This window comes from Trichosurus vulpecula, chromosome 3 (assembly GCF_011100635.1).
Source record: "Trichosurus vulpecula isolate mTriVul1 chromosome 3, mTriVul1.pri, whole genome shotgun sequence".
NCBI lineage: Eukaryota > Metazoa > Chordata > Mammalia > Diprotodontia > Phalangeridae > Trichosurus > Trichosurus vulpecula.
The window spans coordinates 137,123,656-137,148,875 of record NC_050575.1 but is presented as its reverse complement, the minus strand read 5'-3'; the positions used below and the strand labels follow the sequence as shown (position 1 = coordinate 137,148,875).

General features: G+C 41.1%; 1 protein-coding gene across 1 annotated transcript; it reads left to right on the top strand.

Annotated features, from left to right (window-relative positions):
• The first annotated feature begins 13,135 nt into the window (after positions 1–13,135).
• Positions 13,136–23,255, top strand: NUDT19 (nudix hydrolase 19). Its single transcript, XM_036752164.1, has 3 exons — positions 13,136–14,167; positions 17,878–18,085; positions 21,657–23,255. The coding sequence occupies exons 1-3, from the start codon at positions 13,163–13,165 to the stop codon at positions 21,860–21,862; spliced, it is 1,419 nt and encodes a 472-aa protein (XP_036608059.1). The 5' UTR covers positions 13,136–13,162; the 3' UTR covers positions 21,863–23,255.
• Positions 23,256–25,220: the final 1,965 nt, after the last annotated feature.

The window sequence follows — 25,220 nt, the reverse complement described above, 5'->3', positions numbered from 1 at the left end:
AAAGCAATTAAATGTCCAAGACTTTTGAACCAGAGATCACATTGATAAGCGTATATCCCAAGGAGATTAATGACAAGAAGAAAAGTCCTATTGACACGAAAATATTTATAGCACCACATTTTGTTGTGCCAAAAAACTGGAAGCAAAGTAGGTGCCTATAAACTGTAAAATAGCTAAATAAGATACATTATTAAAGTGGAATATTACTATGCTGTAAGAATAAATATGAAGAATTCAGAAAAGCATAAGAAAACATGAACATTAATGCAAATGGAAGTAAGCAGAAACAAGAAAAATATGCATAATGACAATAATATATATGCAAAGCACTATGTATATGAAATTGTTAACAGTCTCAGTTTCTTCATGTATAAAATGGGGATAATAGTAGCACCTACCTCACACACCTACCTGAGGAACAAGTGAGATAATACATGGAAAGTGCTTTGCAAAGTTAAGTTTGCAAAGAAACAGAAAGAAAACTATTATTAGCTATTATCAATACAACAACAAAACAAACACAACCACATGTTGTGAAATTATAGTAACCAAGCCTAGATAATGCAAGTATTAAACGTGCAATGTGCCAGGCACTGCGCTAAGTGCTGGGGATACAAATATAAGCGAGCAAGGCAGTTCTTGCCCTCAAGGAACTTATATTCTAATAGGAAAAGACAACATATAGAGGGGATTGAGGTAGGTATGCTGTCAAGAAGGCCAAGCAGTGTCAGGGAGGCCTGGCTTTGGTTAAACCCTACCTATTAGAGCCAGGGAAGGCCAAGGCTGTGGTGGAGAAGGGAGAGGATAGGCAGGGAAGGGGATGATGGCAGAGCTGTAGGAAGTATGGCCAGGAAGTACCAGTCTAAAGAAGAGATACTAGAGTGGACGTCCTTCCTTTGCAGAGATGGTGAGGAACTCAGACTTGGTTGATGTGTTGGTTGGTTTGAGATAGCATTCTGGGAGGGCTGAGGGAATGCTACATTGGGAAATGTACATGATGTAAAAACAAAAGTAAAGATGTTTCCAGTAGTTATGTAGTTATTCATGGTACTTCCTTCTATTCTCCTATTATTTTTTTATTAGTATGTTTTATTGATGATCTTTATCTTTACATTAGAGTCATCATTCTCCTTGAATTCTGAGGGAGTTTTTCATAGAAGAATTTAGAGTGATCCATCTCACTACTGAAAAATGGATTCAGTAAAACGAAGCTAAGATATTTTGGGAATCTTTTCAAAGCAGATGTTGTGGCAAAGCATTATTTTATGTGATAGCTTTGGGGATGCGGGTATTTGTGGACTGTAGGTCAATGGTTTTTATTTAGTAAAAATTGGCATATTTTGAATTCTGATGCTTTTTGAATCCTGTTTTATTCTGACCTAGAGAAAAGACTTTAAAATTGCTTTATGCAGTACTGAGATAACATCTCCAACTGATACTGCCTTTCACATAAGCTATATCAAAACAGAGTGGACCACGTTTGAGTTTTACTGGAAGAATCTCAGAAACTAAATAATTAATGACATAAAACACAGGATATTAGCTTTCTGTTACAGAGGAATTTTTGAGAGAGAGAGAAGCAGCTGGGTCCTTACATGATAGAAATCTCCATCACGGGAGTGTACATTATTCCCAATGGGTGGCCTAGAATTATTTTATGGAGAGGGAAGGGAAAGAGATTTTCATTTAGCAAAATGTACTTTATGCTCTCTTGTACTAGTCTCTTCTTCTAAAAATTATGAAGCTAAATGGATCAACATGGCCTTTAGCATTACTATTTCCTTACTGTAAAGATTTTAAAGCATCATCCTGCTTCCATAGGTACAGATGTAGTAGAAACAGCACTGACTGAGAGTTGTGTCAAAAAACTGGAAGCAAAAGACCTGGGTTCATGGTCCTCATGCACTGCTACTGACTATGTGACCTTGGGCAAATTAATTCTCCTCTCTGGGTCTCCATTTCCTTGTCTCTAATGAGGGGTTTGGAATAGTCTAAATTATATGGTAAAAGATAATGTAATTAGTGGGGATTTGTCAGCAGGAATTCTAGCAACTCTTTGTCCCAATGTTAACTCAGGAGATTAAAGGAAGCCATGATGATGAAAGAATTTTGAACTTTAATATACTGATAGGGCATCACTAAACTTTGCACCTGATCAACAAATCTGCAATGACAATCAGGCAGGCAGTCAATAAACATTTATTAAGTGCCAACTATGTGCCAGGCACTGTGCTAAGTGCTAGGGATACAAAAACAGGAAAAAGACAGTCCTTATCATCAAGGAAATCACAATCTAATGAAGAGATAACAAGCAAAGAAATATTCAAAGAGAACAGGCACTAGAATTAAGAGGAGTTGGAAAAGGCTTCCTTAGAACAGTGGTATCATACTCAAATAGAAATCTTATACCTAAGAGTCCCCATTGACTACATATTAACTTAGCTTTAAAATTTGGTATTATCTATATTTTACCACATTTTTATTTATTTTGCTAAATATTTACCAATTGCATTTTAATCTGGTTCAGGCTATACTCAGGAGTGTTGCAGACCACCAGAGGACCATATGTTTAACCCTTCTGATGCAGAGGATGGGATTTTAATTGGGACTTGAAGGAAACCAGGGAAGCCAAAAAACAGACGTAAGGAGGGAGAACGTTTTGGGTATGAGAAAACAGCCTGAGAAAACACTCAGAGCAGAGAGATGGAGTGTCTTGTTTGTGGAATAGCCAAGAGGCCAATGTCACAGGATTGAAGAATACCTAGGGAATAAGGTGTAAAAAGAGTAGAAAGTGTGTGTGCGTGGTTTTTTCTTGGGGGGGGGGGCAGGTAAGGTGTCATGAAAGGCTTGGAAAACTAAATAGAGCATTTTGTATTTGTTCCTGTTGGCAACAGGAAGCCACTGGGGTTTCTTGAGAGGGGTGTGATATGATCAGAGCTGTGCTTCAGGAAAACCACTTTGCCAACTGAGTGGAAGCTAGATTGGAGTGGGGAGAGACTTGAGGCAGGCTATTACTGTGTGAGTTGTGAGGTGATAAGGGCCTGCACTTAGAGTAGTGGCAGTGGCAGAGGGGAGAAGGCAGCACATTCAAGAGATGTTGCAAAGGTGAAATTGACAGGCCTTGGCAACAGCTTACATGTGTGTGAGGGTGATGGGGTGGCGAGATAGTGAGGAATCCAGGATGACTCCTACATTGTGATCCTGAGTACCTGGGAGAATGGTGTTGCCTTCCACTGTAATAGGGAAGGTGGTGTTGTGGTAGGAGGGTTTAGAGGTAAAGACAATGGGTTCTGTTTTGGACATACTGAGTTTAAGATGTCTACTGGACAGCCAGTGTGAGATGTCTTAAAGGCAGTTGGAAATGTGAGTTTGGAGGTCAGCAGAGAGTTGGGGACAGGAAAGGTAGATTTGAGAGTCATCAGCATAGAGATGGTAATTAAATCCATGGGAGCTGATGAGATCACCAAGTGAAGTAGTATAGAAAGAGAAAAGAAGGCCCAGGACAGAACCTTGGGGGACACCTACCCTTAGAGGGCATGACCTGGATGAAGATCCAGGAAAGGGGACTGAGAAGGAGCAGAGAGAACTGTAGGAGAACCAGGAGAGAATGGTGTCCCAAAACCCTAGACACAAGAGAATATCAAGGATAAGAGGGTGATTTACAGTGTCAAAGGCTGCAGAGAGGTCAAGAAGAATGAGGATTAAGAAAAGGCAATTGGATTTGTCAACTACGAGATTATTACTAACACTTGAGAGAGCAGCTTGGGTTGAATCATGAGGTCAGAAGTCATACTGTAGAGAATTAAGAAGAGAGTAAAAGGAGAGAAGGTGGAAGCACCTATTACAGATGGTCTTCTCAAAAGAGTTTAACCACAAAGGACAGAAGAGATATAGGATGATAATTATCAGGGATGGAAGGATCAAGTGAGAGTTCTTTGACAATGGGGGAGACATGGGCATATTTGTAAGCTGAAGAAGAGCCAATAGGCAGAGAGAGATTGAAAATAAGTGATAGCATGGGGGTACAAAGTGACAGAAGTGGCAATCTGCTGAAGGAGAAAGGATGGAATGGGACACATATAGAAAAAGAATTTTTCCTTGGTAAGGAGTGTGCTGTCTCTTCATGTGAGATAGGGGTGAATGAGGAGAGAGCAAAAGAAGGCATCTGAGTGATATCAGCTGAGGAAGAGGGGAGAAGAGGGAGCTCAATTCAAATGATATTAATTTCCCTATAAAATATGAAGCAATGTTCTCAGCTGAGAGGATGTGGGGACAGAGTCATAGGAGGGATGAAGATGTTTGGAAGACTCTTTGTGGAAAGTGGGAGAGCTAGTTGATAAGAGAGATGGAGAAAGATTGCCTGGCAGCAGTGAGGGCCCAGTTCAGGTTGTGTAACATAAATTCATAGAACTTTGCTTGCTAGAAATGTGTAGGTATTTTATTTGCCCTACTTTGCTGAAGGGTTTGTATGTTCTTTTATTTTACCCATTTCAATAAAAAAATTTCTGTTTTCCTTCCTTTTAAAACAGAAGAGAATGAACGTAATTTAACCTTATATTGGTGATTCAAGGGCATCATTCTGAATGTTTTTTTATTGTCCTGTGCTGTAAGACAATGATAACCCTTATGACTACCATGGCATTTGTTTACTTTATAGTTTTTCTTTCATTTCCTTTACTTTCAGACTGGCAGTTACCACTGTTGTCAATGAACTTATATCTAGCAATTCCTTCTAAACATCCAAGTCCCTTCTGTATTATTAATATATTTTTGCTTAATGGGATCCATTAATAGGCCCGTGTGACCTGCTTAAATCACATGGAAGCCTAGGTCACATGAGTTTGAGTCACAGGAACCTGGGTCATGAGGGTTGTGATGCCCTCTGACCCTGAAGAAGTATATATATATACTGACCCTGAAGAAGTATATATATACTGATGTAGCCAGATAAGACTCTGGGTAGCCATTAAGGAGCCCCCTGGATTTGAAAAACCCAGATGTTGGTGCTTCTGTCTCTGGTAACTATGTATGTATTGCTTTTGGTCAGACAGTTGGAAGCCCTGTCTGTTGGTCTTTGCTGTCTGTATTTGCTCTGTTTATATAATTTCGGCTTGTAATTTCTGTTTGTATTTTAAGTTTCAAAAGTGAAATAATCCCCGCCCTAAAGGAGCCTAAATTCTATCTATTTCTATCCATCCATCTATCTATCTATCTATCCAAGATCTTAAATTCTACATATATATATATATATCCATTAATCTGTCTATATCTATCTATCCATATCTATCCAAGATCTTAAATTCTATTTATATGTATCTATCCATCCATCCATCATCTATCCATTCATCTATCTATCTATTTACAAGATAGATAAAACATGATTTTGGGAGGAAAGTCACTTGTAGGAGGGTGGATCTGGAAAGGCTTCATGTAGAACGTGTCATTTGAGCTGAATCTTCAAGGAAACAAGAGACCCTAAGAGGAAGAGGTGAGAGGATGGGGGGAGGGAATGTGATCCAGGCATGGGGAATGCCCAGTACAAGAGATGGGAAACAGAGTGAAGAACAGTAAGAAAACCAGATTGATTAAATTGTAGAGTGAATGATATATATATATGTATATGTATATACGTGTATATATGTGTGCGTGCACATATACATATATATGTTTGATTAAAGTAAGATTGTTGACCCCTTTTAAGTTGCTTTCCTTTAGAAAAACAGATCAAAGAACCTGTGCTAGCAGTACTCCTGCATGCTGATGCTATTGGTCTTATACCCCCACAGCAGGTGCAAGTAATAGTGTTGTTACACCTTCCAATTTGAGACTTTTATCATGCCATAGGTTGGAAAACAAAATTATAGGATCATAGATTTAGAGCGGGAGGTGACAGGGAGGCTGGAATGGCAATCTTAGAGGTCATCAAATCCAAACTTTTCCTGTTACAAATGAACTGGCACTCAGAGAGTCGAAGTGACTTGTCTAAGATCACACAAGTAGTAAGCAGGGGAATCATGATTCAAGGTCAGACAAAGCATACTTTCTGAGCATTCTAGATTTGTGTATAAGGGTAAATTGGCTCTGAGTGAGGGCCTGAGGAACTCTCTTAGGTATAAAGTAAACTAGCTTTAGTGCATCTATATTAGTGCTTTTTTGTTTTTGTTTTGTTCCTTTGCTTCCTTCCTGTTTCTTAGCCAAGTTCCAAATATTTGAGATGGTTCTAATAGTAACATTTCACTTAGCCAGAGGTCACTTGAGCCTCAGTTTCCTCATATGTAAAAAGGAGATAATACCTGCTCTCCCTCTGTACCGGATATAATGTGTCAGCCTTGATAACAAATGACCAAAGAGCCATAGCAGCTTTGTGACAGCTGTTAACTTCCAAAAAAACCCAGAGAACTCACACAGGTTATCAAAACCACAGTTAACTCTAAAAACAAAACAAAACAAAATAAAACTAAAGATCTAATAGTGGCGATAAGTGATTTCTTTATTCCATTGGAAGATGGAAACTAGACATATGTGCCAGGCCCCCCCTCCACGGACTGGAGGGTAGGATTTGTCCAGCGTCACTCAGCTAGGAAGAAGCAGAACTGAAACATGAACCCATGCATGGCCTCTTTCCTCACTTCATCCTTTTGAAATCCCTAGCACTCTTCAGCTCATCTCAGATGCTGACTTATGAAGATGATACCTTTCCTGACCTCACCATTTGTTGGTGTTCTCCTTCATACTGCTCTGAAATTATTTTATATTTATGTATTTGTGTACCTATTGCTTCCTCCTACTAAAATGTAAGCTCCTTGAGAGCAGGGACTGTTTTGTTTGTGTTTGTATTCCTGGTGCCTTTGTACACAGTAGGCTCAATAAATGTTTATTGAATTGACATGAATTCTGATCTCCTGATTAAGCACAATAATCTTCCTACTATCAACAAATTCCAAGAGTGAAGCTTTATTTCCTAAGCCCCAGGATTTCCAGACAAGTGCTCAAAGGGGAGAGATATTTTAACACACATGCTATATGACTAATAATAATAGACAGCACTTATATGCTTTATATATTAAGTATATTTATATATACTTTAAATAAATTTAAGCATATACATTTAAGTTTATTTATATACACTTCAAGGTTGAATCAATTCAACTTTATACTGTTTTCCTTTCTTGAATCCCTGGTAACCTTATATTGCCAATTGTACCCAGCCATGCCTCAGCATTGGATCACTCCTTCCATATTGCCTTTGTGTCTACACATGTGCTCCTGAATGAAAGTATAGAAAGACATGTGATCTTTCTGACTGGATCCACTACAAATTTTTGTTATATAACCTCAAGTGGGTCCTCACTGTTAAGCAATCCTACTATGCTGCTCTTGTGAACTTGCTACCTCACTCTCCACTTTTCATGCCTCCTCAGCTGAGAACCTTGCTTCATATTTTATAGAAAAATATGTAGCCATTTGCCATGAGTTCCTCTTCTCCCTTCTTCCTCATTTCTTATCATTCAGGTACTTTTCTTCCATTATCTCCTACTTCACTCATCTCACATGATGAAGTGGCCTTACTCCTTACCCAAGTTAACCCCTCTGCTTGTTCAAGTGATTCTATTCCATCCCATCTGCTCCAACAGACTGTTCTCTCTGTCAACCCCATTTTTTCACTTATTTTCAGTCTCTCACACTTTACTGACTCCTTCCCTACTATCTACAAACATGCCCATGTATCCCCTATTTTAAAAAAAAGCCTTACTTGATCCTTCCATCCCTACTATGGCCTTTATCTCTTCTGTCCTTTGTAGCTTAACTCCTCCAACAGTACCTCCACTTTCTCTCCTCTCACTCTCCGTAACCCCTTACAATGACTTCTGACCTTACTGTTCCCCTGAAATTGCTCTCTCCAAAGTTACTAATGATTTCTTCATTGCCAAATCCAATGGCCTTTTCTCAGTCCTCATTCTTCTTGACCTCTGTCAATCACTCTTTTATCCTTGATATTGTCTTCTGTTTAGGGTTTTGTCTAGAGAACCAGGCTGCTCCTAGTTCTTCATACCTGTCTGCTCCTTCTCCGTCTCTTTTGCTGGATCTTCCCCCTGATGCCCTCTAACCATAGGTGTCCCTCAAGATTCTAACCTGGGCCCTCTTCTCTTTTCCCTCTATCCTACTTCATTTGGTTATCTCATCAGCTCCATAAATTTAACTACTATCTCTAAGTTGATGATTCTCAAATCTTCCTTTCTTTTCCCAAACTCTCTGCTGACCTCCCATCTCACATCTCTGTCTTTCAGACCTCTCACTCTGGATATCTAATAGACGTCTTAAATTCAATATGTCTAAAACAGAATTCATTATCTTTATACCTTAACCCTCACTCCCTCCTGCTTTCCCTTTTACTGTAAAAGGCAATACCAACCTCCTAGTCCCTCAGGCTCATAATGTACGAGTCACCCTGGGATATCCCATCTGCCTCACTTAAATCCAATTTATGCACAAATCAAAAGACTCCACCATTTCATTTTACCATTTTTATCTTCTCAAAGTCCTGGGTGATAGGCAGCAGCTGTGGATACACTGGGAGCTGTAGTCACAACCCTGCACACAGGTGGCCCAAGTCATAGGGTTGTTTTCTCCCTGGAATCAGCAGTAGGATTTGGCAGCCCTCTGGGTGTCTGAGCAACCTTTTAAGGACTTCACTGCTCAACTCCTGATGTGAGGAAGGGATTAGAAAAGGTGCCCTAAAAATTGTCTGCTTCACCCAACCTTGGGTTGTTTACTGCTGTAGGTAGGGATCCTACCCCATGGTTGAAACACACACAAAAAAAAATGTACAAAAACTTCTGGAAAGATAATTCTACTCACCATCAGCATATGGAATGTGCACACACTTAATGAACAACACCAAAAAATCCAGTAGACCCACCCAAAAGATGTACCGCTCTTGTTGCAAGAGAACTCAGTAGGTATTGCATTCAAATAGTAGCCCTGAGTGAAACGACTGGCAAATGAAGGCCAGCTTACCAAAGTCAGGGCTGGATATTCATTTTTCTGCAATGGCTTCAGTGAAGGGGAGCTCTGCAAAGCTGGCAAAAGTTTTGAAATAAAAACTAACCTAGTCAAAAACATGTATGTCTACCAAAAGATGTAAATGACAGGCTCACGACAATGTGATTGCCACTTGCAAGAAAGTGCCATACCACCATCATCAGTGTGTATGCTCCCACCATGATGAACCCGATATGGTGTTTGCTGCCTGACAACTCCAAGGGAAATAAATGCCAGGAACAGAACAGAGGTCTGTACATACTCATCAATCTGACCAAGGCCCTTGACACTGTCATTCATGAGGGCTTGTGGAAAAATCATGCCAAAATTTGATTGCCCAGAGAAGTTCATCAGTATTGTGTATCAAGTTCATCGTGGCACATTTGCCACGGCTCTGGATAATGGACTGCATGTTTGCATATGATTGTGTACTCAATGCAGCCACTGAAGCTAACATGCAACAAAGTGTAGATTGATACTCTGCTGCGTGTGCTGATTTTGGCCTAACAATTAACACCAAGAAAATATAAGTGCTCTATTAGCCACCGCCACACCATCCATAGATGGAACCATTAGTTACAGCAAAGGGAGAAATTTTGAACACTGTGGATAAGTGTAATGTTAATGGGATATGAAGATCTTCCCCACCCATTAATAGGCCTCATATTGAGCCCATTAAGGGAAGGTTGCTTAGGGGAGGCTTGCTTATAGGAAGGCTTTCATACCTTTTGGTACTAAGTTGATTAGGCGCTGAGTCACAAGGGTTGTGATGCCTTCTGGCTCTGAGAAGTGTATATATACTCTGAGTTGGTATTTTACTTTGGGAGTTCGCTTATGATAAGATCTTTTGATTTCCTGGTCAAGACTCTGAGTAGCCATATATTCAGAGCTCCCCAACTGCCCAGATGTAAAGGCTGTCTTGATCCAGTGGCATATGTAAAGTGTATAGCAATATTGCTTTGATTCAGGCAGTCAGAGTCCTGTCTTTTGGTCTTTGTGCTAATTTCTCTGCTTGTATTTTCTCTGCTTATATTTTCTCCAGTGTTCAGGGTGCTGACTTTTCCCCTGAACTAATGAATGTAATTACAGAAGATTGTTGACCCCAAAAGGCTATCTTTCCTAGTAAAGCACCCGTGCTAGCAGGCCATCCTGCGTATGCTAGGGTGCTTGCTGTTACAATAAGTTCACTTACCTTGGTAGTATACTTTCCAGGGATGTATACATTGATAATGAGGTTGACACACGCATTGCCAGAGCCAGCTCAGTGTTTGGGAGGCTCTGAAAGAAAGTATGGGAGAGAAGAGGTATGAGACTGCCTACCAAATTGAACATCTATAGAGCCATTGTGATGACCTCATTGTTGTAGCCTGTGAAACCTGGACAGTATACCATTACCTTGCCAGGAAACTGAATCGCTTCCATTGGAATTGTCTTAGGAAGATTTTGAAGATCACCTCGAAGGATAAGGTAACAGACACTGAGATCCTTACTCGAACTAAACTGCCAAGCATTCAAACTCTGCTTCAGAGAGCGCGATTCTGATGAGCTGGCCATATTGTTTGAATGCAAAACATATGCTTGCCAAAAAGACTATTTTATGGAGAATTTACACAGGGCAAGTGTTCACATGCTGGTCAGAAGAAGCAATACAAGGACAGTCTCAAGGTCTCTCTTAAGAACTTTGAGACTGTGTGACATGGGAGACACTGGCACAGGACCACTCAGCATGGCATGCCCACATCAGAGAAGGTGCTGCGTTCTATGACAAAGCAGAATTGAAACAGCTCAAAGGAAACACAGGATGCACAAATTTGGAGAATCCATCCCTAATGTTCACATGGATTATTTGTGCCCAACCTGTGGTAGAGCATTCCGAGTTCATATTGGTCTGATCACTCACAGTTGGACACACTGCAACTTGACTCTAATATAGTGACGTCATTTTGGTCCTCTTTGAGAACTAAGGACAAGTACCACCCATCTGTTGCCAAGGCCTGTCGATTTCACCTCGGCAATATTTCTTAAATGTGCTCCCTTCTCTCCTATAACACTGCCACTACTCTAGCACAGGCCTTCATCACTTCACACCTGGACTACTGCAATAGCCTGCTTGGGGAAGTGGGGGTACCTGCCTCAAGTCTCTCCCCACTCTAGCCTTCATTTAGCCACTAAAATGATTTTCCTAAAATTCAGGTCTGATCATGTTCCCCACCCCCCAAATAAATCCCAATGGTTCCTGTCGCCTCCAGAAGCAAATACAAAATGCTGTTTGGCATTCAAAGCCCTTTCTAAACCTAATACCCTATTTTTCCAGTCTTCTTATACCTTATGTCCCATCATGTACTCTTTGATCCAGTGACACCGGCCTTGACTCTTCTATGGACAAAACACTACATCTCTTAGCTTCAGGCATTTTTCTGGCTGTCCCCCATGCCTAGAATGTGTTCTCTCTTCCATTCCAAATACTCACCTCTCTGGTTTCCTTAAGTCCCAACTAAATCTCACCTCCTACAGGAAGCGTTAATTCCAATGCCCTTCCTCTATTTATTATTTCCTATTTTTCTATATATAACTTGCTTTGTAAATATTTATGTGTTGTCCTCCCAATTAGATTATAAGCTCCTCAGGGCTGGAACTATCTTTTGCCTCTTTTTGTATCCCTAGCACTTAGCACAGTGCCTGACACATAGTAGGTGCTTAATGTTTATTGAACTGAATCTTCACAACAACACTATTATCCCCATTTTACAGATCAGGAAACTGGGTCTGAAGGAGCCTAAGTAACTTGCCCAGGGTCACACAGCTAGTAAGTATCTGAGGCAGGTTTTAAACTCATAGGATTTGAACACAGTGTTATCTGACTCAACACAAAAGCCACTGAACAAGGTGCTGAAAGAAGAAGTCCAACAATGTGTGTGTAGTGCAAGGCTGGGTGACAGACTGTAGTACTGGGTGAAATTGTCTAATTGTAAAGGTCGACAAAAGACGAGAACATTCAATGTTGTAGGGGCTCTGAGAAAATAGGTACCTTGCTGGTAGAGCTGTGAAGTGTTCCAACCATTCTAGATTGAGTCGGTGATCCTACTAATAAGGAAATCAAAGACAAAAACCAAGTCCAACATATACCAAAATATTCATAGCAGTATAATTTGTGGTAGTAAAAACTGGTAACAAAAGAGGTGCCTGTCAATTGGGATAAAGCTGAAAAAATTGTGGCGTGAGAATATAACAGAATCCTATTGTATAGTAAGATGTTAAAATGAATAATTCTCAGAAATGTAGGATTTATAAATTGATGGAGTGAGAAATAAGTACAACATACACAATGAATATGATGGTAATGATGGAAGGTAAACTCTTGAGTAATTGAAAAAAAGTGAATTCAGAAGACTGCTCATGAAACATGACTCCCACCCCTTGGCAAAGAGGTGCTGGATTAGAAGTACAGATATATGATTTCATGTAGCTAATGTTTTGGTTTGCTTCAATATATTGGTTACAGGGAGGACTTCTATTTTGGGCAGCAGTGTAGGAAGTTAATGGTAAAGATGCAAAAAAGGAAAAGGAATTTAGAAATTCACAAAAGTTCAAAATGGGACACAAACAAGGGCAGTTTTAAAAAATGTTAATATTTCCACATTGAATTAAAAACACACTTAAAATTTTTAAATAACAAGTTCAGTTTTATATGTATGAATTACCTTTGTTCCTTGTGTACAGAATTTTAATATTTGTTGATATTTGTCCCAAATGCCAAAGGTGGTCCTCAAGATCGGAAGCACCTTAAGCAGTATGGTGCAGGTGGTAAATGGCAAAGCCACACGCACCTTTGTGGCTGAATAGCCCGGCTTTTCCACCTCACCAGGAAAAGGTGCAGATTTACTCTATGAACTACAGCTGTTTTTATTTAAAAACAAGCACATGTTTTATTTAAAACAACATTTTTGGGGTACGCTGGAGCCCCGGAGCTCTCTAATAGTGCTCTCACGACACGGTACAGCTCCATTTAGTGCTGGCTGTGGGTCGGAGGTCACGGGTGCCTGGCTCCGGAACGACCTTAACGCGTGATCTCGGGCACGGCCCGGCCCTCTCGGTAAGGTGAGGGAGTGGGACGGAAACAATGGCTAACGCCCCTTCCGGCCTGGAACCCACGCGCTCTTCTCCCGACTGCCAGGTGCGGATATTAGACCTGCTTCACAGATCCGGACGCAGCGGCTGGCAGTCAATGTCACTGTCACCCCCGGGTCCGGCGCCGCGGTCCGGCTGCCCGAGTCAGGGGTCAGCGCCGTCCCCGGGCTCTAGCGGCCCGGAGCCCCGCCTGGCGCGGCCGCCCGCCTCCTCCGTTAGCCGCGAGCGAGCCTCGGAACGCCCGAACGCGGCGTGGGGAGCGAGCCCGGCGCGCCGGATGCCCGGTCAGCCCGCGCCGGGCCCGCTCCGCCCCGGGCCCGCCATGCAGGGCTCGCTGCGCCAGTGGCGCCGGGCCGCCACGCTGCTGCTGGCCGTGGGCCGTAACCACCCCGGGCCGAGCCCGGCCGCCGCGACCGAGGACTACGAGCTGCTGCTGCTGCAGCGCGGCCGGAACAGCGGCTTCATGCCCGGCGCCCACGTCTTCCCGGGCGGTGTCATGGAGGCCGCGGACTCTTCGAGCGACTGGCTCTCCGTCTTCCAACCCCACCACGGGCCGCCGAGTTTCGGCCTGCCCCTCCCCAGGCAGCCCAGGGAAACCTACCCCGAGGTGGCCGTAGCGCCCCGGCCTGCTTCTCACTCGCTCATCCCTGACGACGTGGCTTTTCGCATCTGCGCCATCCGGGAAACCTTCGAGGAATCGGGCATCCTCCTGCTGCTCCCCAAGGGCGCCGAGGCCCCGCACCTGCCCCGGGCGCATGCGCCGCTCGCAGACCTAGCCGCCTGGAGGGCCAGGGTCCAGGAAGACCCTGGCCAATTTCTCCAGCTGTGCCAGCGCCTCGGGTGCGCACCCAACATCTGGGCCTTGCAGGAGTGGAGTAACTGGCTCACGCCGTTTGTGAAGAAAGGAGGGAGGCGCTTTGACACGAGGTTCTATGTCTGCTGCCTGCATAGCAAACCCCAGACCTTCCTGGACATGATGGAAGCGATTAAATCCGAGGTAAAGGGGAACCCCTTCAGCACTTGGCTGAGGAGAGCTGCAAGGGGAGGGGAGCCTTCGGAAGCATCCTCGCTCCTAAACACACAGAAAGCCTGGGAGGGGGAAGAAGGAAACCCCGGCACCGGGAGTTCTGTCACCGTGGACGTGTCATTTCCCCTTCCTGCATTTCATCCTCTTTTTCTTATCCTTAAAATAATTCTCTCTTATGCACATATCCGTTATTTGAAATCATTGTTGTCGTTCTTTTGGGGGGAGGGGAGGATTGCAAGCTCCGTGAGGGCAGGGTGGTGTAATAGAGGCACGGGTGCAGCATTTGGAGTCATGAGGTCTGGGTTTAGATCATAATTCTTGACATCTTGTTGTGTGATCGCTGGCGAGTAAGTCACCAAATCTCTAAATGCCTGTTTCATAGTAAAATTGGGGATGAGAATGGTTATATGACCGACCTCTGCGGGTTTGGTTTAGTGGGTAGAGATCTGGTGCCAGAACCAGGAAGATCTGGGTTCCCATACTTCCTTTGAGGTCTAGCAGAATTCCCCTGCGTAACTCGCTTAACTTTTCAGGGTTTAGCACAGTGCCTGGCACACAGTGGGTGCTTAATAAAGGTTCATTGAATTGAATCTGCTTTCAGACAGCTGTAAAACTAAGGAGTAGAGAAGGGACTCGGCTGATAATAATTTTCCTCATCTAATATCCCAATAAAATTATAGGTTGTTTCAAGGAAAGTCCTTTTTAACCCTCATCATATGAGTTATACCCATTGCTTGGCACAGAAACTTAATAAACGCTCGTTCAATTGAGTTAATACGATGAACTTTAAGATTTCTTTCAGCTCTAATTCAGAATGTACAAGACACTGTAATTCAAATAACAAACACAGCCCTTGCCCTTGAGGATTTATTTTCTACTGGAATGCTCCTACTCATTTGCAGTTAAGTATAATACAAGGTTGGGGCAGCTAGGTGGCAGTGGATGGAGCACCTGATGGAGAAAGAAATGGCAAACCACTCCAGTATCTCTGCCAAGAAAACCCCAAGTGGGGCTGCTAAGAACCAGACACTGCTGAAAAACCATTGAACCACAACATATTACGAGGAGAGTGTGCAAAATACAGATCCACTCCAGTTTTACATGGGTGGAGAGCGCATGAAAGAGAATGAGATAAGGCAGGAACCATAGATGTTAACGCCTTCAATCCACAGTAAAGGAATTCAAACTTTGGTGACTTTTTATTGCCTATAAAATAAAGATTTTTGAATAGAGGAGTGATGCTGCTATATCTATGCATAAAGGTAATTTTGATGACATATGGAGTATAGATTAGAGGGGAACCATAGGAAGACTACTGTGGTAGCCCCAGGTGGGTGTTTTAATAGGTATAGAAAGTAGGGGACCATTCAGTGGACAATTCAGACGATTCTTACCTACAAAATATAGACTAGAGGTCTATAATTTTGAGGCTTTAAATGATTTTTTTTGCATAGTGATTTACTTACATCATGTCCAGCTGTCTATTGAATATCTCAAATAAGATGTTCCATAGGCATCTTAAACTCAACATATCCAAATTGTTGCCTCCAACATGGATCTTTTGTAAGTGTACTTGATCCGCCTCAGTTGGTCTTCCCATCGCTGTTCCCTTTAGTGCTACTTACACCTCTTCTATAAGCACAACCAGGAGTGAGATGATGGAATCCAAGGGTGGACAGCTATACTTAGTCCTTGGTGGGAAAACAGTTTAATATAAATCTTTGTAGAACTTTTCCATTTTTCTTGTTTATCTTCCTTCAGTTTTCATCCTTAAATGTCCTCCATATGGCTTAGCTTAGTTGAGTGTCTCACCAGAATTTAATTGTTTTGTCCTCTCTTGCTTCTTTCTGCTGCGTGAGGCAGTGCTGCTCGTAATTTTCCTTTCTCATTGTTGATAAGATTTTAAGTGGGTGTAGAGATGTAAGACTTCTGTGTAATTGACAAGGATTTGACTCCACTCATTGCTTCAACTTTTTCCTCAGGTTTAAAATAATAACTTCTGTTTTCTATTTTGAGGTTCATCTCTACTCCATACCTTACTCTTATTCATCTTCTGTTATGTAGCCTAGTTTCCATTTCCTCTATGTTCCTTTTTAAAATATAAATTATTTCTCTGTGCATTTACATTTGCCTTCTCAGAATTTCATTTTTGAGCATCTCCCATTCCTTCTGACAGACTTCCTTTGTAGAAATTTTTGGTCCATGGGATTCTACCTATTTTTCCTCTAAATACTTTGAAATTTGCTTTCCCAAAATCCAGGGTCCATCTCACTTTTCCTTTTCTCTATCACACACTTGTTGCCTCAGGTGCTGCCCCTTCCACATGCTCAGGCTCTCACAAATCCCCATATGAACTTCAGCTATCTCCAGCACTGTACCTAAAAACAAGAATAGACATTCTTTCAGTAGACATTTGTTAAGCACTTACCTTTCCCTTAAGGTTCTCATCGTTTCCACCCTAGTGACCAGTTCCTCCAGTTTAATGAGAGTTAGATGCAAAACTGAATTTTTCCCTTGTTAATTCCTATACCTTTTGAAGGATGAAATTATCGTTAAGAGAACTTAGGAGGTCATTAGTTGCTCTGATGATAGCATAGAGGGGGAGATTTTGTGGAAAAGATACTAAGTTCAGTTTGGACATGTTGAGCTTAAAATTTTTATAGGACATCCAGTTTGAGATGTCCAGTAGTTGGAGATTTAAGACTGACGGTGAGCAGAGAGGTTAGGCATGGATAGAGAATCACCAGCATAGAGAGGATAATTGAATCTAAGAGAGCTGATAAGATCACCAAGTGAAATTGTATAGAGATAGAAGAGGGCCCAGGACAGAGCCCCATGAAATACCCACCATTGTAGTTGTGATTTGGATGAAGATCCAGCAAAGAAGCTTCAGAAGGAGTGGTCCAGGGTGCTGGCCTCCTTGCTGTGCCTCACACACAATGCTCTATCTCCCAACTCTGAGCATTTTCACTGACTTTCTCCCATTCCTGAAATGGTCTCCCTCCTCATTCATCTCTGCCTCCTGGCTTCCATGGCAAGGCAGGATAGAGTAGCACCATGGAAACTTATAGGATGAGGAGTAATGTATAATGAGCCTAGAAAGATTGGCCAGGTTGTGACGGACTTTAAAAGCCAAAAGAGAAGTTCTGATTTTGTCCTAGGGGCTACAAGGAACTTATTGAGTAGGGTAGTGGCATAGTCAGATCTATGATTAATGAAAGTCATCCTGGGAGCTGAGTAGTATGCAGTAGAGTGGGAAAGGACTTGAAACAGGGAGACTAATTAGGAAGCCATTGCAGTAGTCCAAGAAGAAGATGATGGGGGGGGGGGGTGATGAGGGATTGAACTAAGGTATTGACTTTGTAAATAGAGATACAAAAGAAATTGAGGTAGAAGTGTTAAGATCTATTGGTTATGTGTGGTGAGGGAGAGTGAAGTATCAAGAATGATGTCTAAGATACAAACTTGGGAGACTGGAAGGTTCCAGAGAAATAAGGAAGTTCAGTGGAGGGGTGGATCTGGGTAGGAAGATGATAAGTTCTGTTTTGAACAGAATGAATTGATCAAATAAGTGAACAGATAATGAGAAAAGCAAAAAATTCATTTGCCTTGTGTCCCCTTCCAGTCTGTCTGAATTGCTACCTTCGGCTTTCAGAAACTATGACTTTTGTCTTTCACAGTGGGTAACTCCAACAGAAGCAATAAAAAAGTTTCTGTATGAAGAAATATGGTTGGCACCACCTCAGTTCTATGAAATAAGAAGACTTGTAAACTTTGCTTCTTTATCGGACCTGCACAAATTTTGTTTAGACCGGAGTTCAGAAGGATGTGAAAGATGGCTGCCAATTATGTTGCTAACCCTAGATGGTGCAGTGCAGCTCTTACCAGGTAAATTAATCAATTTAAAACATTTTAAAATATTCTTGTTAGAATCAGTATAAATTCTTAGTAATGCCATGTAAAGCATTAGCTTTGCAAAGTGCTATTTAATGAAGTGCAAACCTCTGCTAAGTGCCCTGTATGTTTAGAGAATTAATTAAGGCCAAATGCTTTATCATGTTCCTAAAATTTCATTTTACAGTTTCATTTAATCAATTAACATCAATTAGCTTTTTTTACAAAGAGTTATGACATATAGTGTATATGTGCAGCTAGGTGGTTCACTGGATAGAGCACTGGGCCTGGAGTCAGGAAGACCTGAGTTCATATCCAGCCTTAGACACTTACTAGCTGTCTAACTTTGGGCAGGTCAGTTAACCCTGTTTGCCTCAGTTTTCTCATCTGTAAAATGAGTTGGAGAAGGAAATGGCAAACCTCTCCAGTATCTTTCCCAAAAACCCCCAGATGGCATCATGAAGAGTAGGATATGACTAAAAAGACTGAACAACAACATGTATTAATATAATAAGACCAAGATTACAAAACATTCTCCCCTGTGAGCAAGGGTGGGAGAAGGAATGGACATGGTTATACTCTACCATCTGTCACTTTATTCTCTGAAAAGAGTGGGCTCACACTTAAAGCATTCACCCCACGAAGCTCACTTCCACAAGCTGATGGATGAATCTTCACTTTTTACCACCAGTGGGTTAGGTCTCATCTTCAGGGCCTCAGTTGCTGCCCCTTCCACATGCTCAGGCTTCCACAAATCCCTGTATGAACTTCAGCTCTTGGACGTTTGCTGCTTGCTATCTACAGTACCGTACCTAAAAACAGGAAGAATAGACATTCATTTAGTAGACCTTTGTTAAGCACTTACTACATACCAGGCAGTGGATACAAAGTGAGACAAAAGACGGTCTCAGCCCTCAGGGAGCTTACAGTCCAATGGGGGAGACAACATTCAAACAAATATATGCAAAGTAAACTATAAGTATAAATAAGAACTGATTAAAAGAGGGAAGGCACTGGAATTAAGAGGGGCTGGGAAAGGCTTTCTGTAGAAGGTGGGATTTTTAGTTGGGACTTAAAGGAATCCAGGGAGGTCAGTTGTCTGAGCAGAGGAGGGAGAGAGTGTTCCAGGCATGAGGGACAGCCGGAGAGAAGGCCCAGAGCCAAGAGATATAATGTCTTGTGCAAGGAACAGCCAGAAGGCCAGTGTCACTAGGTTGAAGAGTACATGTTGGGAAATAAGGTATCCAAAGACTGGAAGCAGGGGGCTTGATTATGAAGGGCTTTGAATGCCAAAGGGAGAATTTTGTGTTTGCTTTCGTAGGCAATTGGAAGCCACTGGAGTTTATTAATTGGGGAGCTGTGACATGATCAGACCTGCATTTTAGGAGAACTACGTTAGTGGCTAAATGGAGACTGATTTGGAGTGGGGAAAGACTTAAAGCAGGCAGAGTCCCAGCAGGTTATTGCTATAATCCAGGCGTGAGGTGATGAGGGCCCGCAGTGTCAGAGGGGAGAAGGGGGTATATTTGAGAGATGTTACAATGGTGAAATTGGCAGGCCTAGCAGCAGCTTGGATATTGGAGGTGAGAGCTAGTGAGGAATCCAGGATGACTCCTATGTTGTGAGCCAGAGGGACTAGGAGGATGGCTTTGCCTTTCATAGTAAAAGGGAAAGTAGGAGGAGGGGGAGGGTTTAGGGGTAAAGACAATGGGTTCTGTTTTGGGTATACTAAGTTTAAGATGTCTACTGGACAGCCAGTGTGAGATGTCTTAAAGGCAGTTGGAAATGTGAGTTTGGAGGTCAGCAGAGAGTTTGGGGCAGGACAGATAGATTTGAGAATCATCAGCATAGAGGTGGTAATTAAATCCATGACTGCTGATGAGATCACCAATTGAAGTAATATAGAGGAAGAAGAAAAGGGTCCAGGACAGAACCCTGAAGGATAACTGTGGTTAGAGGTCATGATCTGGAAGAGGATCTGGCAAAGGAGACAGAGAAGGTGCAGTCAGGTAGGACAGAAGAGAACCAGGAGAGTGATGTCCCGAAAACTTTGAAAGAAGGGAGTATCAAGGAAGGGAAAGGGATCCATGGTATCATAGGCTACAGAGAGGTCAAGGAGAATTGAAAAAAGACCATTGGACTTGGCAACTAAAATTATTAGTAACTTTAGAGAGAACAAGCAGTTTTAGTGAAATGGCAAGGTTGGAAGCCAGATTGTAAGAAGAGAGTGAGAGGAAAGAAAGTAGTAGCACCTATTTTAGACAGCCTTTTTGAGGAGTTTAGCTACAAAGGGCAAGATGGTTAATGGAGACAGAAACAACAGTAGGAGCATGTGCTCACAGGACACATGGCAGTAGTCCTGGGAGGATAAAAGCCTAAATTTTCTGTCCTCACATAGGGTTTATTGCAGTCTTTGCCTCTTCATTCAAGTCTAGCCAGCTAAGAAATAGCAAGAGGTTCCCTTTAGATGTTTATTGTCTTTTGAGCATATCCCAGTTCTGATTCAGCAGTGAATCAAAAATTCATTTCTTTACTATAGTTAGTGGACTGGAACCACTTCCAAAAGGCCTACACATGTTCAGAAATCTAAATGGGTATTGTATCAGCTGGGTACAGTGGACATGCTAATGAGAATTGGGCTTATGAGAAGTAACAAAATGTTGTTGTCTGTGGCCCCTTTTGAACTTCATTCTGCTCTCTTCTGTTTTAAAAACTGTTTAACTATTGGTCTTTTCTCGTTTTTTTTGCATCACTATCATTACCCACCAATTCTTCTCCCTCTGTTAGAAGCCTTCCCTTATAATCAGTAAGAATAGTCAAGCAAACATTCAGCACATTGGCTTGGTCTGTAAATTTATGTTTTCTTCTTCAACTTTAACCCTCTCTACCAAGAGTAGGAAGTATACTTCAAAATCTGTCTTCTGAAATCATGATTGGTCACTTATCATGTGGAGTTTTAGAAATTTTTGTTGAATGAATGAATGAATGAATGTACAAATCACAGAACCCAACAGCAGCTTTCATATGAACACCAAAAAATGTGGATGTTAACTACTGAAGAGAGGAAGGATGGTACAGTGGCTAGAGAGTTGGCCTCTGAATCAGAAAGACCTGGATTCAAGTCCCACCTCTGACAAGTGCTGGCCGTTTGGCTCTGGACAAGTCATTTAGTCTGTTTGTGCTGCAAGCACACCTGTGAGACTAAATTACAAAGAAGGTGTTGATCTTCATTGGTAGAGGAAGTTCTTCATTGAGAGCTTCCTATACTGATGAAATCATACCATACATCCTGTCCAAATAAAAAGGTAATTAATTGGGAAATTGTTGGCAAGAAATATTAAGAGAAAGTCATGGTAGAAGTTTTTAAATTCCACCCCAAAATTTGTAGATCTGCTCATTACAAATTGGAATTTTCTTTTAACTTGAACTATGAATTTAAAAAATTTCCTTCAATCCTACTTATATTCATTCCTATAGGAAAAACTTAACAGTTAAAGTTTTATTGATAGATTGAAATGCTTTGTGACATAATACCTTATGGAATTAAAATTTTAATACCTTTCAGGAGATGAACTATACCATGAAGACAAAGAATTTTTAGAAAAGAATTTATCAATCAACAAAAAGACTGAAGAAATTATGGAAAAAAGCAAAAAATTTCACAGAATAGTGTTACGCAGCCGTTATCTTTATAATATCTATGTGACTATTCAGCCAAAATATAAACACATATATCCAAAGAACTTCTTGGGATTTAAGAGCCATTTATAGTTTGCTACTTGTTTAAAATTGTATCTTCAGAAATAGAAAGTTTGTATTGATGAAAAATGGGTGTTAGCAACCTCACAAGCTTAAAATACTAGAACCCAGTAATGGTGAATTACCATCTTTCTGCAAGTTTATCTTTTAGGTAGTTTTGTTTATTTCCTTCTGCAAACTCTATAGTGTGCCATAACTTTGATTAATATTATCCGACAAGTTTCTTATGTTAGTATGTCAAGGATGATTCCCTCCCCCAGAGCACATTGCAAGGTTTGAATCTGAAGCTCAAATACATGTAGCTTCTTACTCACAGTCACACAGAGAATACAAAAGGCAGAATGTGAATCTAGATTTCCCTGACTCCCAAAACAGCCAAATTATTAAAAAGGCGGGGAAAGCTCGTTAGGTATCACCATTTCTCCATTCCCACAAAAGTTTAAGCCAAAGTGAGCACAGATCACCCTTGTTTTTCTGATTGCTCATTGTGCTGCTATGAACATTTTGTTAAGGGTGCTGGATGAGAATGAACCCCTTTCAGGGCACTGAAGTACCGTACTCTGGTCATGGGCCACCACAGTTTAATTCATCTTTTGGCCTGAACTAATGAAAGGTTGTCAAATGGACACAAAGGCCCTATATCCACAGAAGTGGAATAAGAGTGCCATTCAATGCTTCATGTATTGTTTTTCTTTGTCTTAAGCATGTCCTCAGCCTTGATGATTAAACAGTAAAGCTGTTTAAGGCCAAATGTGTTTTAATTTTTTTCCCAGTAGTCCTCAAATTATATAAACACTTAAACATTTTTATTTTTTAAATGTTACTTTATTCTTTATTGCCAAATAATGAGGTATACTAAGGCTTGTGAGTTCTACAATGATTTACTCTGTAATGATAATTTTTAATTTTGCCATTACATACATTTTCCTTTTTAATTCATTAAATTTGTCTGTCTTAAGTTTATCTGATGTGGATAACATGTCAACATAGAATGATGTTCTTTGATAAAAGTTTGGAATCTGTGGTCAGGACATGGAACCTTTAGCTTCGAAGCTGTCCTGCTTGTCTAAGTCTCCTTCAGAATTTATTTCTGTAAATTAAAAAAAATTCTTCAATGACTCTCTTTTTCTTTTTTGGGGGGAGGAGGGAAGAATCATTATTGCTAGTCTCTCTCTCTCTCTCTCCCTTCCAAGCTCCCTCCCCCTCCATTAAGGAAACACAAATCCTTGTAACAAATCAAGCAACCAAATCTACACGTGGACCGTTTCCAAAAATATATGTCTTATATTGCATGTCAAACCACTCTCCCCGACTTCTTTTAGGTGAGGGATTGCATCTTTTGTTATTGGTTCTCTGGAATAATGGTTGACCATTACATTGATTAAAGTTCTTGAGTCTTTCCATATTTAAAATGTGTTGTAGTTATTCTATAGATTGTTTTCCTGTTTCTGCTCACTTTACTATGCATCATTTCATAAAGACTTCCCAAGTTTTTATAAATCCATCTCTTTTAGCATTTCTCATGGAACAATAATATTACATCATACTCACATACCTTAATTTGATTCAGCCATTCTCCAAAACTGGTAGACACCCTTTTAATTTCCAGTTCTTTAGTATAATGAAAAATGTAATGATAAATATTTATTGTGCATATGGACAGAGAATGGTGTTTTAATAATGGAAAAGAAAATAAACTACTGGAGTTTCTGATATGACAGCTATACAACATTGAGTTGAGGGCTCCATCAACTACAATATTATAAATGAAAACAACATTGAAAAATATTAATCCATATTATGAAAATGGTTCCAGAGAAGTGATGATGAAATTTTTTTTCTTTTCTCCATAAAAAAGATGGTAGACTATGGTTACCTTTAATCCAAATCAAGTTTTTTGGTATGTAAATATATCTTGTTCCTTTGAGGCCACATATATCAGTTATTATAAAGGAGGGTTGGCAAGAAACTGCTAATAGGAAAATTCACTATCATATTTTTGAGTAGCCATAAATACCAGGAAAAAAAATTTTTATACTGAGCCAAAATCTGACTTCCTATAACTTCTGCACATACATTGGTTCTAGTTTTGTCCTCTGAAGTAAAACTAGAAGAGGACCAATCCCTTTTTCCCAATACAGCTCTTAAAGTATTTGAAGGTGGTGAGTCCCTCCCTCTCAGTTTGTTCCCAGTAAAATTTGGCCAAAGAATTGATCATATAGAGGATAGAGCCAAGAAGGCAGAATAGCAGGAAGAACTACAGTGAGTTACCCTCCATCCTTAATATCTAGGAAATACATAAAACTGAATTCTGATGGAGAGATCAAAAAAAAATCACAGGGGGTTGTTTTTTCCTATCCCAGGTCATCACAGGAAGACAAAGAAGTCTGAGGACCCTGGGGTTGGGGTCTGGCACCCAGGAACTGAAAGAGGACAAGGCAGGGCAGCTCCATACAGGCACCACAGCCTCATGCAGGGTGTGGGAACAAGTGCCAATGGACAGTTGCAGGTCACAGATCCAGGGTAGAATGAGGATAAGACCCATACCCAGGGGTGGCAGGGACCTGGCTGTGTACTGAGAGGAACAAGTTCAGAAGCAAGCATCAGCTTTGTGGTGCAAACACCGTGACCGGGAGTTTGATGGAACTTTGCAGTTGTATCACTATGGATCAGCAGAGCTTCCCATCTGGTTGACAGTGAATGAATGAATCCATTAGCAAGCCCAAACCTAGGTCAGAAATTTGCAGAGCTCAGACCAAAGGGGCAGTGATCAAACTTTGCCTTAGAGCAGACCACTACTAGCTTGCAGGCCTCCACACTAATCTGTCTCTGAGATTCTGGAATAATATAATCTTGATACCCCCAAGAAAGGGGCAACAGGACCAGACCAGACTTTTGCCCCTAAAATGCATATAGGCCTGCCTTAATATCATCTGAAATAAGAACGTAGGCTGAAAGAATGAGCACACAAGCCAAAAATATTTCACTGGAAAATCTAGTAGGCTGACAGAGATGCTCAAGACAGAAACCGATAGGAAGAGATAACTCCAAAACACCTACAAGCAGAGCCTCAAAGGAAAATACAGGTTGGGCACAAATTCAACTGCATTTCCTGGAAAAAATGAAGCAAGAGTTAAAAAAAAATTTTTATAAACAAAAATGAGAGAGAGGAAAAAATTGGAGAAGAAATCATTTGGCACAACAGATACAAAACCTTACCCAAACATCAAACTCCTCTCTGAAGATTAGACTGGGCCAAATAGAAGCCAAGGATTTGATGAGACAACTAGAAATATTAAAAACAAAGTCAAGAGACTGAAAAAAAATAGAAGAAAATGTAAGGCATTTCACAACAAAAACAACTGACCTG

Coding starts and splice junctions, on each gene's coding strand:
- NUDT19 (XM_036752164.1), top strand. CDS start 13,163: ATGGCTAACGCCCCTTCCGGCCTGGAACCCACGCGCTCTTCTCCCGAC. Junction 14,168..17,877: donor TGGAAGCGATTAAATCCGAG/GTAAAGGGGAAC, acceptor TGTCTTTCACAG/TGGGTAACTCCAACAGAAGC. Junction 18,086..21,656: donor TGCAGTGCAGCTCTTACCAG/GTAAATTAATCA, acceptor AATACCTTTCAG/GAGATGAACTATACCATGAA.